The 14,881-nt window shown below is 56.7% G+C and overlaps 1 protein-coding gene across 3 annotated transcripts in view; it reads right to left on the minus strand.

The window, feature by feature from the left end:
* Positions 1 to 14,881, minus strand: part of SDK1 (sidekick cell adhesion molecule 1) — an 879,729-nt gene that overhangs the window by 20,783 nt on the left and 844,065 nt on the right. For all 3 annotated transcript variants that reach the window (XM_053894114.1, XM_053894115.1, XM_053894113.1), the window contains 3 exons: positions 10,509 to 10,670; positions 9,481 to 9,606; positions 185 to 349 (listed from right to left, as the gene is read on the minus strand). In XM_053894114.1, coding sequence (XP_053750089.1) covers positions 185 to 349; positions 9,481 to 9,606; positions 10,509 to 10,670 — 453 coding nt within the window. The remainder of the gene's footprint in view (positions 1 to 184; positions 350 to 9,480; positions 9,607 to 10,508; positions 10,671 to 14,881) is intronic.

Here is a 14,881-nt window from a genome sequence, read left to right on the forward strand (position 1 = left end):
TGGTGCCACGGGATCCCGTGCACACCGCTTCCCTAGCACCGAGTTCCCTGGGCCCTCGGCGGGGCTGCCTACACGAAGCACGGTGTTGTCCTCTGTCTTTTCGTGACGGCCCCATGTCTCCCTCTCCTCCCTCAGGGGACAGGGCTTTGTCCTGAGATTCCCCTGCTTGGGCAGGGCTCCCTACCTGACACGGCTGTAGAGGGGCTGCTGGGCTCCCCGTAGCCCGCCTGGTTCACGGCCACTACTCGGAACTCGTACGTCACTCCCTGCCTGAGCTTGTCCAGGCTGACGGTGTAGGAGGTGGCACTCCGGGGGATGTCCTTCGCAAACATGTCCCACAGGCCTTCATCTGAGGACACAGCACAGGAGCAGGGGTTAGGGTTTTCTCCCGCCTTCGACCTGGCGCCCACCCCGCGGCCAGCTCACCGTGGCCCTCGCGCAGTGCAACTGACGGGAGAGCCAGAGCCCGGGTGGGTTGCACGGGGCCAGGCTGGGGACGAGGTCAGCCCTCTCCCCGACAGAGAGACCCCGCCAAGGCCCTGGGGTGGTCATGGCATGTTCCTGAACATTCTCCTCGCCCTGTCACATTCCCATCGGACTCCAGGCCTCGTCTCTGCTCTCTGACTTGATGTCTCTAGTAGGATCTTTGGTGTATACAACAGTGCCTCACACCGAACGCGTTATGGGAGGACATATACGGAGGCTGCTTGGCAAAAAGTGGGCTCAGAGCCCAGAACGTTCATGAATTGTAATTTCCTTTACAGGCACAGGTATGTGATCCTTTAAAGAGAGCAGGAGGTCCGGAGAGGAAAGGCACGTTTGAGTATGCACGCACACGTGCGGACAGCTTTGCAGAGAGCTGAGGGTTATCTGGCACCAACCTGCTCACGCACCTTGGGACGCCAGATGCGCTCGAGTGGATTAGCCCAATGGTACACAGGAAGAAAAGTGCTGGCGTATAAGTCTGTGTTTGCATAGGATTTAGAGTTTGCACCGATTAAGCCCTTACAGTCACAGGTTAACGAAGGCACGGACGTGAATGAGATTTTAAAGGCACAAATCTCTGGACGGGCAGAAAAAGAGCACAATGATCATTTATTCCTCAACTTTCACGTTTACGCTCATTCCTCACCGAGGTGCCCGTTACGGTAATCACGTCAAAATGGCCGGCCGGCCACAGCTCCAAGTCCCCCGCCCCGACACGCTGAAGTCTGCACACGGGGTGGCTGTCGGCTGTGGTTTTCGTTCTGAGTTTGCACGACAATGACCAGGAAATAATGGGCACCGAGAGTGCCCTGCTCTATAGCCCTGCTCTGCCCCGGTGGCCCCTTCCTCCCCCTCCACTGCCTCCTGTTCATTCACGCGTTCATTACACAGACACTCGCGTGCTCACTCTTTGCTTGGGCTGTTCCACCCATTGGGGAATCAGGTGAGATTTCTGCTCGCACGAGCAGCTCCTAGTCTAAGGGCAGTGTGCGGACGAACATGTCATTTCACCCTTTCAGACTCGTCTTGACCTCACTCCTACGCTTTAGTAAGGGGGTTGCCTCCACCAACTGGCTTTCTGAGCACTCTTTCACATTTACCTTTCGGCACCATGGTGCCCTACGAGTCTTCAAGAGTTCAATAAATATCTGTTGGGGTGGTCCATCCTTCCATCCATGCACCCACTTACCTCCCCTCCCTCCCTCCCTCCCTCCCTCCCTCCCTCCCTTCCTTCCTTCCATCCACCCATCTATCCATCCTTCCTTCCTTCCATCTATCCATCCACCCACTTACCTCCCCTTCCTTCCTTCCTTCCTTCCTTCCTTCCTTCCTTCCTTCCTTCCTTCCACCATCAATCCTTCCACCCATCCATCTACCATCCATGCATCCATCCACCCATCCTTCCTTCCATCCATCTACCCACTTACCTTTCCTTCCTTCCTTCCTTCCTTCCTTCCTTCCTTCCTTCCTTCCTTATACCATCAATCCTTCCACCCACCTATCTATCCATCCTTCCTTCCTTCCGTCCATCCATCCACCCACTTACCCTTCCTTCCTTCCTTCCTTCCTTCCACCATCAATCCTTCCACCCACCCGTCTATCCATCCTTCCTTCCTTCCGTCCATCCATCCACCCACTTACCCTTCCTTCCTTCCTTCCTTCCTTCCTTCCTTCCTTCCTTCCTTCTACCATCAATCCTTACACCCACCCATCTATCCATCCTTCCTTCCTTCCGTTCCTCCATCCACCCATTTACCCTTCCTTCCTTCCTTCCTTCCACCATCAATCCTTCCACCCACCCACCCATCCATCCATCCATCCTTCCTTCCTTCCATCCATCCACCCACTTACCTCTCCTTCCTTCCTTCCACCATCAATCCTTTTATCTATCCATCATCCATCCTTCCATCCATCCACCCATTTTCCTTCCTTTCTTTTCCTTTCCTTCTCTTCCCTTCCCTTCCCCATCAATCCTTCCATCCATCCACCCATTTTCCTTCCTTTCTTTTCCTTTCCTTCTCTTCCCTTCCCTTCCCCATCAATCCTTCCATCCATCCACCCATTTCCTTCCTTTCTTTTCCTTTCCTTCCCTTACCTTCCACCATCAATCCTTCCTTCCATCCATCCATCCATCCATCCATCCATCTGTCCATCCTTCTATCCATCCATCTTTACCTCCCCATAGCACTTTGCAGGGCCTAGCACAATCAGCTTTTCAGTAAACAACCACCACCATTTTATTTAGCACTTACTATGAGCAAGTCACTATTCTAAGCGCTTTAAATGTTGACTGAATTGTTTCTTTTCTTTTTTGTGTGTGAGAGAGAGAGGGAATGGGGGAGAGGGGCAGGGGAGACAGAGAAACAGAATCCTAAGCAGGCGTCGAGACTGAATCGGGGCCTGATCCTGTGACCCTGGGATCATGACCTGAGCCAAAATCAAGAGTAGGATGCCTAACCAACTGAGCCACCATGGTGCCCCTGCAGTGTTTTTCTTCTAAAAGGGGAAGATAATTTTATGCTGTAAAAAAGACAAGCAAAAAAAAAAATATATAAGCTCTTTTAAACTGGATGTTGCTTGAACCACTGCAGTGCAGGGACTAAGTGTGAAAGGAATTCTCAGACTGTTAAGAGCAGGTCTGAACTCTTCTGGAATGACTTCTCCAAGTGTCTTTTGCATTAATGTTTCTGTAATGCTTTCCTGCTCCCGAAGAAAAAAAATTATTTCCCCTTCCTCCACCGTCACCTAAAGGCCACATTTTATTTTAAGCGCTCTGTCACAGCCCCAGGAATTGTGTGCATTTTTCATAAAAACATTTTAAAATATTGATATAGAATCTCAACACAGAACAATTTATATAGCAATCCGTTTACACTGAAAAATGTTGGGGGAGGGAGAGTCATGCCGAGAGAATTTCCTTCTGAACTACGAGAAGAAAATGTTCACATTTTTATTTTGCTTAATTCCTCCTTGCCAAAATTAGCACATTTTGCGTTTTAGAATTTGCTTCTAATTCACAGGGCTATTTATCTATACTGATCTTTACATCGTGATCACGAGCGGGTAGGAAAACTTGGCAGCTGTTAACGCGTCCACTCTCTTTCCCCACCGTGGATTGTTTTTTTCTCGTTTGTATTGTGCCGTTAAGTATCTCAATAAATCAATGATGGAGAAAAGTATCTCTACAAATTAGGGGGGAAAATAACATTACAGAACTATTAGCCATAATGAGGTTTGTGCAACTGATTTTCCATGCAGAGGGATAATCCCCAGCGTCCGGATTTCCATCTCAATCAACACTTGAGAGCAGTGTGGGCCTTCGTTCGTTCCAAAGGCGGTTCTGGGGGTCTGATTCAGCCAGCCCTCAGACCCAGGTGAGACTGGCCCCCACTGGGATGCTCAGGGGACCCCGGCCTGGCTTCCCGTCTGCGCTCGGGGAGCTCCTGTGTCCAGATACCTTCCAAAGCTGCATCCCTGAATGGCTGATGCCTCGTACTGTGTCCTCTGTGGGCTCCGGGGCGTTGGACTTCCTGGGGGCGTGGTCTTGATGTCTGTGGGAGGGGGGCCCGTGGCGGGGGAGTGAGCCCAAATCACACTTGTGTGCGGGGCCTGCCCCCTATTCCTGGACGCCTGGGGGAGCACCTCCCTGGACTCTTGCCAGTCAAACACCTGCCAGGGACAGCAATCCTGCCCCCCACCAGCTAAGCAGGGGGTGGGAGGGGGGAACACTGCTGAGAGAGAAACTTTGCAATTATCCTTAAACACACCCCAGGTCCCACCAGCCTCGGGGGAGGTGGCAAGAAGCCACACACACGGTCTGGCTCCTCAGCGGGCTCATGTTTCGGGAAAGAACGTGAACTCTTTGTTTTGCTGCCTGCAGCGCATTATCTGTGCGTCAGACACGGGGAAGCAGCCGATGGTCAAGGTCCTTGCGGAAAGAACCCTCTTCCGGTCTGAACGGTTTTGCTGCCTCACGACAGGCCTGCTCGCGGCTCACAGAAGGGGCAGCCCGGCCTCTCCCCCGCCCCGGCAGCGGGAGGCACATCTGCTCCCAGATGATGTCCTAATAAACATGGGCACATGAACACCTCTCTTCTGGATCGAGATGGAGCCCAGCTCGGGCACATCCGCGGGTTGCTCGATTTATCCCTCGAACGCCCAGAACGGAGCTGTGTGCCACAGGTATTCAGGCGGATGCCAGGCCAGCACGAAAGTTTGATTTCACGGACAATTAAACAGGGTCTCCGTGCTGAATGAAACTGTCACTCACGGGCCCGAGATTTCTGGTTCCACTAACTCATGTCACCAACAACGTGACTGTCAGGCTGTGGCTCGGAGCAAACGGACGCCCGTCGGCCATGTGTTTCTTAGACGCTGCCATTTCTGTCGTATCCGTGGTCAATCTCGGTCCGAAATTTGACTGAAGCAGGTGGGGCTCAAACATGAGGCTAAATACCTCGCAGGGGAGGAAAAAAAATTCCCTTGTATCTGATCCAGTTGTAAGGCAGGAGACAAGTGGGGATGAACGTCTAGAAGCAAAGGAGGCCTGTGACAGGCTGAGCCCAGCGGGCGGCAGGGCACCCGGGCGGACGGGCGGTCAGCGGACGTGGGTGTGAGGAGGCCGGGAGTGGGTGCCAGGCCGGGCCCCGTCGGACCTGTGCCCGCAGCTCCTTCCCCCTGCTGAATTTGCTGACTTGGGAATTTCCATGGGTTTTAAAACCTTTGGGAAAAGACTGATTTTGTTCTTTGTTCAACTGAAAATCCCTTGGCCAGAGGCTGACGGTGGGGAGTGGGGAGGCGGGTGGGGGGCTCCCAGGGGGACTCCACGTGGATGAGGCAGGTCCAGATCGGGGATGGGGACGAGGAGGGACCAGCTCTCATCTCTGGGCTAAAGACACTGCTTGTGAAAAAGGCAATACAATGTCTGTCTGCACCGGGTACGTCCTAAGTATGTATTTCACGGCTGCTTCGGAGAGGAAAATATATTTATAGTTCCCTTACTGCCATTCCGGTCTATTGTGTAAATATGTAAATTAGGTTTCGTGATCTACACAGTAAAATGCCTTGGGATAATTTGTGTAAATAAATCATCCGCCTGTGCCCACTGCATAGTCTCCGTCGCCTTCCAGGGAACTTTGCAACGCGGATTCGGAGCAAACGTGCACGCAACCAGAGAGAGGTGTCTCTGGCCTCGCGCCTGCACTCCCTGACTGTCCTTCCCCAGAGTAAGAGGGACTCCGGGCTCCAGCCCGACAGTAATGTCATGGCCGCCATCTGGTTCTGTCTCCACGTTAGGGAAGCAGTGAGCTACTCTGCAGAGATTGTAGGGGTGACGGTTGAGGGTACAGAAGGGTGAGGGGGGCTGCCCGAGCCCGCTGGCCACCTCGAGGTGCCAGCCACCCAGCTGATTAGCCACCTGCCTCCTGGGGGCTGAGACAGAGACTCAGCTGGACAGGAAGACGGCGGGCCGGGCAGACAGGTGGGGGTTCCAGGGGCCACCTAGTGCCAAGTGGCTCAGGCTTCCCAGATACCCAGGGGTGTGCCGGGTGGCTCCTGCCCTCCCCCCCACCCAATAAAAAATAAGGCCTCCTCACGAAAACCCGGGCCCGTCCACCAAATCCCCACTCCCTTTGACACCCACGCCCCTGCCTGGAGAAAGTCTTGCCAGAGAGCTTCGGTGGAGAAAATAAGATAGAGCGTTTAATGTGTTGTGTAATGAGGCCTGTAATAGATGGCAGCTGAGATCCAAAGCCCTAAGGCACCAGCAAGGTGTTTAAATATTGACAATCCATAAAAGCATTTCATTTGCCTCTGCGTCGCTGCTGGCCTCAGTCACGGGAGGGAGGAGGCCTTTCCACGGGAAGACGGGGAAGCCCTGCAGCCGCTCTGCTCGGGCGGACGGTCTGAAAGGGGGAATCGGTCGCAGGACACCAGGGGAGGCAAGATCTCTCGCGCCCGCTGAACGAGACGGCGTCTTGCAGGCCAGCTTCCTGTGGCGTCTCAGTCCCTGGGGGTTGGTTTCCACGTGGCGGCATGACCCCCGGGCCTCGCTGGTCTCAGGAGGCGCCCGCTCGGCCGAGGACCTCCGGGCGGGGGGCTCAGTATGAGACCCGGGCCGGCACCCCGATCAGCTCTTCCTCACACACCCCCTCGCGGACTCCCTAAAACTGCACTTCTGGCCAACAGGCCACCGGCTTCTTTCGCTACGGTGGACGCGTGAGCATCTGCTAACCTGATGAGAAAGCAAATGGCTCCCCAGGCAAGTCTGAGGATCAATACCTTCTCTTTCCTCAGAAGGTGCCGGAATGTGCTCTGCACTGTTAGGATTCCGAGCCCTTGCGCCCGTGTCTGGCTGCTGCTGTGGCACATTCCCCACGGCTGGTCTCTGACATGAGAATGCTCGTTTCAAAGACGTGCCGTTGCACTTGACTGAACAGGACACCGTCCGTGGGATACACGTATGTATTTTAAGATCTTGAGCGGAGCTTTTTATGTTGAGATAACTGTAGAGCCCCACACGGTTATGGGAAATACTACGGAGAGATGCCACGCGTCCTGTATCCGGGGTCCCCCAACGGTATCACCCCTCAGAACAACAGCGAGGCATCGCAACCGGGAACTGACGTCGCCATGGTCCAGACACAGAGCGTTTCCGTCACCCCAGTGACCCCGCTGTGGCCTCTCACATCTATACATCCACTGGGGTTTTTAACACTCTGTCGGGGAGCAAGCGTGCGGGCTGAAGGAAATGACTTGGCAAAGGTCTTCCACTTGTGTCACCGAGGACAAGCCTTCTTGTCTCCTCCCGGTGCCACGGACCCCTCCGGCAATCTGCTGACTCTGAAGGGAGCCCTTCTCAGAACGGCTTTAGATGCAGAAAATAAAACTAAGAAGGAAGCCAGCTATGCTGCTAATGACTGTAATTACCCAGAGGGAGCTGGAGGTTCACAGCAACCCTGGGTCCCAGGGATGGTGACTGTGTGGGTCACGTGTGGTTTTCGATGCGCCTGTTGGGCTCCGTGGTTCTTTGGAAGATGGGGTGCAAAGCCTTGGATTCCTCCAGGGCCGCGCTGGAGCACAAGTTCCAGGGAACGTCTGGATGGCGAGGTCCACCACCTTGTGAAACACCCATCCCAGCCGGGTCGGGATGGGAACCAGTGTGGTTTCTACTGCTGACAATTCCACAGGTTGTGAAGTTACTTATGCGGTTTCAACCCAACTGTTGTAGGTCGAATTGTGACCCCTCAAAATTGACGTGGTCGAGGTCCTATCCCCAATGTCTCAGAATGTGACCTTATTTGGAAGAGGGTCTTTGTAGATGTAATTAGTCAAGGTGAGGTCTTGGGGGTGGGCCCTAACCCGGTATGACTGGTGTCCTCATAGAAGGGGCAGTTCGGGCACAGGGACCGGAGGGCACACAGGGAGAAGGTGGAGATGGGAGGGAGGGGGCGGGAAATCCCTCCACAGCCCACGAAGGCCCAGGGTTGATGGCAAACCACCCGAAGCTGGGAGAGAGGAAGGAGCAGACCTCCGCTCACAAGCTCACAGGACCCAACCCCGCCACGCCTGTCCTCAGACACCCGGCCTCCAGACCGGGAGACAGTATGTGTCGCGGGGTAAGCCGCCTGGTGCGGGGTACGTGGTCATAGCAGCCAGAGTACACGAACACGCCTACGTTCATAAGGGAAGAAAATGCTGAAGGTCAGTTGGTGGTGAGCGATGTCCACAGATCTCCCAAATTCTCTCAGGAGCCCTTGGTAGCCTGAAAGGGCACAAAGGAACCTTTGCAGTGAACGCTCTCCCTAGATTTGGGGAGAAAGCGTCGACTTCCTTCCTTGGGGTCCGTCCATGAAGGCTCCTCAGCCCTCGGCTGGGCCCAGACCTCACCAGGCCTGTATTCGAGGCTCCTGCCAATCTCTGAAGGTGCCGTGGGATCGAGTGTCCTCGGCGGAGAGCCTGCTGTCTGCTCTCGGGGCCGCCGGCTTTCAGAGGGACGCGGCGGGGGAACCCAGTGGCCGCAGGAGGCCCGTCGCCCATCTGCGACCCTCCGTTTCCAGAACAGGCCGAAAGCCTCGCTCGGCATAAGCTCCAGGACCCCTCGGGGCGGGACGCTGAACGTGTGAGTTCAGGGGCTGAAGAACTTTACATATTGCCTTTCACGGGGACTGTTTGGGTCTTGGGCGCCAGATTTCTACCTGGAAGTTTCTAGGAGGTGCTTACAACGAGTAACCTCCGAAAAGCACTTTGATGGGGGAGGGGCATCTGGCATAGTCCTAAGTGACGCCCGGCGCTGAGGGTGGACTCTGGCGGAGGGCTCTCTGCCCGCAGCCCTGGTGCAGCCTGTATTTTCGTGCTCAGGCGTTCACGATTGAACGTGCAACCACCTGCAGGCCACAGAGGACGTGCTCGGTGTTCTCTGCATTGGGTGATGCCCCCATGGCTCCAAGGAGTAGTAGCCGACTCCACACAGCATTAATCGATCTTCCAGCAACGTCCATGCTTCGTTATTACAGCTGAACAGGAGGAAGAGAGCGAAAACCCTCCTCGGGCAGATAGGGTAGGGAATGGACTGAGACCTCATTTTCGGGAGCCTGAAAGATGGGGCAGAGGGTGTGGACAGGAATCTGCGCCCTGATCGGGAGCAAGCGGGACTCTGTCCGTCGGGGCAAACAGGCGGAGCCTGAGGCGAGCATCCGAAAACACTCTTGGATCTTCCCGAGGAGCCGCAAGGGTCTGTAAGCGTCCCTGTGTTTTCATGTACGTGTTTCTGAGGATGACGACGACCGGGCTCTGAGGCACGTGTACTGTGGCCAGCCATCGAGAATCTCAGGCCCGCGAGGTTACGGCGGAGGGAGGGACGCCCTCGCCCTTCCTCGAGTCGCCCTTGTGGTCTCCGCATCTTTAGAGAGAGGCCAAGTGGAGGCCGGAGGGCCCTGACACTCGCCTCCGCTAGGCTGAACAGGCTCCTTGGCAGGTGCCCAACCCCCTCCTTACCTGAGGGCCTGGCCTCGATGACGTAGCCCGTGGTGGGAGTCCTGCCCGCGCTTCCCTCCATCCACTGCAGGGTCAGCTCAGAGGCGGACTTGCTGACCGAGACATCTCTGGGGGACCCCGGGGAGCCTGCGGGATAAAAGAGACAGGGGAGGGTGGACGTGGGCACTTGGGGGCTCCTCATCCCACAGGGGGTCGGCGGCTCTGGCCAGGTTCTGTCTCCTTCCCCAAGCATGTGGCTTAGCCTCGCTCTGTCACAGTCTTCTCATCCTAGACGTGGGAAAGCCACCCTGGCCTCCCAGGTTGACTGGACGTGAGCAGAGACGGGCCGTGCAACGGGCCCAGGACCGTGCCTGGCGTGGGGCGGGCACCCTGTGAACCGAGGTCCTGTCACCCTCGCCTTGCTAAGGATGTCAATAAATGCCCAAACCATTTAGGTGGGTGGGAAGCCACGTGGCTCCTCTTCGTGACGTGAACACTTTAAGATTTTCTTGCGTATGGGGGCGCCTGGGTGGCTCAGTCGGTTAAGTGTCCAACTTTGGCTCAGGCCATGATCTCGGTCTGTGGGTTTGAGCCCCACATCGGGCTCTGTGCCGACAGCTCAGAACCTGGAGCCTGCTTTGGATTCTGTGTCTCCCTCTCTCTCTCTGCCCCTCTCCCGCTTGTTCTCTCTCTCTCTCTCTCTTTCTCTCTAAAAAATAAACTTAAAAAAATGTAAACAAAAGTTTCTTGTGTATCTAATTTCAAAAATTCATTTTTCCCAAGTTTTTCCAGAAAACAGCCCCAAACTTGACATGCTTAACACCGAAGAGTTTGCTGGTCTGCACACAACAAGCCTGTCTGTAGACATTGCTGTTAACACAGGTGTTTGGAGACACCCGTGCCGCCGGACCATTCCTGCGTTTATGGCCGCTCTGGGTGGGCCAGAGCTGCTTGACGGGCAGCGAGGGGGGACCCTCTGACCGGACGGAGCCCGGGGTGGGCCGCTCGTGCTGCACCGGCCGCGGGGCCCCCGGCGGAGCTCCACTTACCCTCGGCGGGCCCGGCCGTGACGTTCGCTTGCAGCTCGGGCCCATAGGCGATGGTCCGCGCTTGTACACGGAAGAAGTAGGTCACTCCTTTGGTGAGATCCCGGACCTTCAGCCAGCGCTGCCGGTTCCCCTTCACGTCCACCGTCACCACCTTGCTCACCCCTGGAACCACCGAGAGCAAAGGCCAGGAGGTGGCCGGAGTTAGAGACGCGGCCGGATGCCGCCTCCTCCACCGCGACCACAAGGACGGCGTCCCCAGCTTGCCGAGGAACTATTTCTTGCAATTAGGAGGAGTTTAAGTGGTGGTGATAGCCAATTTTCAGCACAGATAAGTGTAATTAGAGTTTAAGCCTGATAAGTGGGGCTGACAAACCCAAGAGCCAGCCTCACGGCGCGGCGCGGGGAGGTGGCCCGGGTCTCCCTCATCACACCGGGGAGGCCCCCGTGCTCCTGCCCCCGGCCCGGGCCCCCCTCCCTTCCCGCTGCACTCCGAGCCGCACCGAGCTCTGTGTCACCTGTGCAGGTGACCTGGAGCCTCCTGACTTAGGAGGAGAGAACGGGGAAAAAGAGGCAGGAACCTTCATCATAGCTAAAAGCTGGGCTTCCTCCAAGTGGGGCTCTCCAGCCTGACCGGGCTGGCTAACCAGTGGCCTAGAGGCCTCCGGCCCCTCGTGAGAACTTCCTCCTGGACTCCGAAGCAAGGACGGAGAAAGGCTGTCGCTGCAAATATCACTGCCCAGGTTCAGACAACTCTGACCACGGACAGACAACGTTTTCGCTCATGAACACGCAGACGAAGGGAAAGTGTTGGTTGTGTTCGGTGTAGCTGGAGAACTGAGATTCCACATTTCGGGAGGAAGACGCACAGTGAAAATCATACGAACGCAGCATTTTCCAGGACGGAGATGGGGCTCCCTGGTTAAGTAAGTTTGAAGATGACGTGTTACAGAAAGGCCTCGTAGGCTCTCCACTCGGGATTTCTGAGAGCTTTCAACACACCGGTGTCTACGGCTCATCCCCCGGAGGAGCAGGAAGAGGTGAGGTGGCCCCTCTGACACTGGTCAGCAGAGCCTGCCAGGAGCACCGCCCGGCACCTGCCGTCCGCCCCCAGCACGGCCCACATGCACCATGAACACACTGCCCGGCGTGGCCACCGCCGGGCCTGCCCTCAGTGCGAGCAGCCAGAGCCATCGGCACCTTCCATCCCCGTGTGGCCCTGACCTCAGAAGAGCCCAGCCAAGCGCGTCCTTACTGCGAAATGGGCTCATCCTTCAAACTCATCAAAGCGAGTGTCTCTTAGCCTACAGCTCTCCAAGTACCTTCCAGTCGGCTCGCCGTGTTCATATCATGCCTTTTATAGAACACTGATCCAGCTAAATGACTCCCTTCCAGATGATTTCAGAGTGATCCTGCCTACGTTTGAGTGACCTCCAAATTTGAGCTTTTCTGTAGAGAAACAGGGCCGTGTCTGCCCAGGGAGCCTGGCCCTCACCCTGCATGGCTCAAGGAAGGGGTTTTGGGGGTGCCAGTTTGCACACGCACTGCCCATCATCAGCAGACGGATGGGGTCCATTTGGATGTAAAATTAATCTGGAGAGCACCCCCCGTCACTTTTTTTTTATGTTTTATTAAAAAATGCCTTCCTTTTCCCCAGAGCAGAAACAAACCCATGTATGGATTTTGTGAATTCTATCCCACTAGGTCGTACAGCTAGTCTGGCCTCCCCTGCATCTCAACTATGTCAGAATCTTATTTATTTAGTCCATTTGTAAACCATGCCCTGCAATACAAAGCCCCGGGGTGCAATCACATAAAATACTACCGTTTAAAACATCTTAAAAAACATAAAAGTAACTCTGCCATAAAACCCATTCCCTAAGAACACGGCTCCTGCTCCGTGGGGCTCGGTGCTCCCCACCGTGACCAGGGCACTGGCGGGGGACGGCGGGGGAGGAGCCGGGCCTGTCTTCTCCGTGGAGGGATCGCAGGCAGGGTCTGCCCATGCCAGGTGGGTGTTCTGCTCTCGAGGAACGTCCGGCCGGCCAGGAGGCAGGAAAAACGGCCAGCAGAATCGCCAGCGGGTGAGACGACCGTTTGACGGCCTTCCTCCCTGCAGAGTTAGGATTCCAGCCCCAGATGTTTTCACCACACTTGCAACCACATCTCTTGGAAATGCAGTGGTTCTGTGAGGCATTTTAAAGAACTGGAAATTGTTCGGAGACCTGGTTGCCACCCCCGCGATTCCCTGTTGGAAATCCTGATCCAACGTGAAGGAGGCAAGGGTTGGGTTCCTCCGAGAGACCCCCACTCGAGAGGCCCGCACGCTGATCAGACCGGCCAGCCGATGCCCTAGGGGAGGGGACAATACGCTTCTCGGGGAGACGAGGGTCTGGGAACGGAGGCGGGACAGCGAGGGCCGGACGAGGGGCCGGACGCTTTGACCTCAGCCGGGCGCAGGACGCCGCGCTGTGTGTGCTTCCCAAAGCTGCCTTCTGTTTAGCCACTCGGAGCATCTGGTCCTTTTCCGTATGTGACAGCATGGCCTTACTTTCAACTGAAAGATCCCCTCCTCCCCTCTCCAGCCTCAGGTCAAAATGCCCCCGAAGGGCCTGGGGGCAGAGAGAGGCCACAGGAAAGTCTCTCCTGCTCTGAGTTCCTGCCCTCTACCGGCCTGCGTTCCTCCTGTGGCCCGTGTGGCTGCAGAGCATGGCCAGCTAGAAGGGGTCGGATCTATCGGCTGCTGTCTGGCTAAGCCAGGGGCTCTGGCAGATGCCATCAGACCAGGCAGGCACATGGTGGGACCCGGAAAAGCAACACCGGTGTTGGCCAGTGGTCAGGGACACCCCGGAAGGTCACAGGGTCAGGGGCACTCAGGAAGAGGGCTGGTGGGTTCTGCTCACGGGGAACAGGCTGTTTGCTGGGTTCCAGGCAGGGAGGCCGGGGGCGGCAGGGGGGGGGCGAGGCCAGCCTCACCCCCGGCCGGAGCAGGGGCAGAGCGGTTTCAGGAGGGGGTCTGCGGCTGAGAGGAAGGACCCAGCGGAGGCCCCTCCAACTCCAGCAGGGTCTGCAGCTTAGCGGCAGCTGTGAAGCAACCATCCCCAGCCCCAGGCCCGGACCAGCCGCATGACAGACGAGCAGGAGTCAGGGGGTCGGGGGTGTGCCCGTGCCGCCTTCAGGGCCAAGGTTTAGGGGGTCTGGATGGTTGCGTCTCAAGCGCCCAGGGACTGCACCCCGAGCTTCTGGAGAGACCTGTGAGCTGCTGACTGAAAGTACCTTCTCCTGCCCGGTTCCAGAGCGTATATACTCACTGCCAAAGACGGGAAAATCCAGGCAGAGGAACCAGCCCTCCGGACAGACGGGAGGGCCAACGGAGTGACAGAGGGTCTTACTACTTGTGAAAAGAGGCGAGATGCTTGCGACCAAGAAGGTCTGCCTGTTGTCACCAGAGAGAGAGGGAGAGGGGGAGGGAGGGTGAGGGGGAGGGAGGGAGGGGGAAGAAGGGGAGAGGGTAAGAGGGAGAGAGGGAGGGAAAGGGGGAGAAGGGGAGAAGGGGAGAGGGAGGGAGGGAGGGGAAGGGAGAGGGGAAGAAGGGGTAGGGAAGAGAGAGAGGGAGAGGGAGAGAGAAGCAGAGAGAGGGAGGGAGAGAGGAAGAGAGAGAGAGGGAGGGAGGAAAAGAGACAGGGAGAGAGGGAGGGAGGGAGAGAGAGAGGGAGAGAGGGAGGGAGAGAGAGGCGGAGAGGGAGAGAGAAGCAGAGAGAGGGAGGGAGAGAGGAAGAGAGAGAGAGGGAGGGAGGAAAAGAGACAGGGAGAGAGGGAGGGAGGGAGAGAGAGAGGGAGAGAGGGAGGGAGAGAGAGGCGGAGAGGGAGAGAGAAGCAGAGAGAGGGAGGGAGAGAGGAAGAGAGAGAGAGGGAGGGAGGAAAAGAGACAGGGAGAGAGGGAGGGAGGGAGAGAGAGAGGGAGAGAGGGAGGGAGAGAGAGGCGGAGAGGGAGAGAGAAGCAGAGAGAGGGAGGGAAGAGGGAGGGAGGGAGAGAGAGAGGGAGGGAGGGAGGAAGGGAGCGAGAGGGAGGGAGGGAGACAAGTGCCACGGGCAGCTGTGACACGCTGATGACCGCTTCTCCCGCTCCCCGCTGCGATGTTTGTGGCATGTGTCCCCCCCCAAAGCCCACGTGCTCCAGACATTTCCCCATCACGGGCTCTCAAACCAGCCCACCTGGGGCCAAACCCCACGTGTGTCTGCATTCTCCACCTGCAGGCCCTGGGCGGTCGTCTTAAGGGCTCGGAGCCTGATTTCTTGTGAAATACGAATAAAGGCGGCCCGGCCGCCGCGTGAGGACTCAGAGAGAGCGTGTGCCCTTGCTCGGCGCCGGGCGT

Source organism: Panthera pardus, unplaced genomic scaffold (assembly GCF_024362965.1).
Source record: "Panthera pardus isolate Hobbes unplaced genomic scaffold, ASM2436296v1 HiC_scaffold_4, whole genome shotgun sequence".
Taxonomy (NCBI): Eukaryota; Metazoa; Chordata; class Mammalia; order Carnivora; family Felidae; genus Panthera; species Panthera pardus.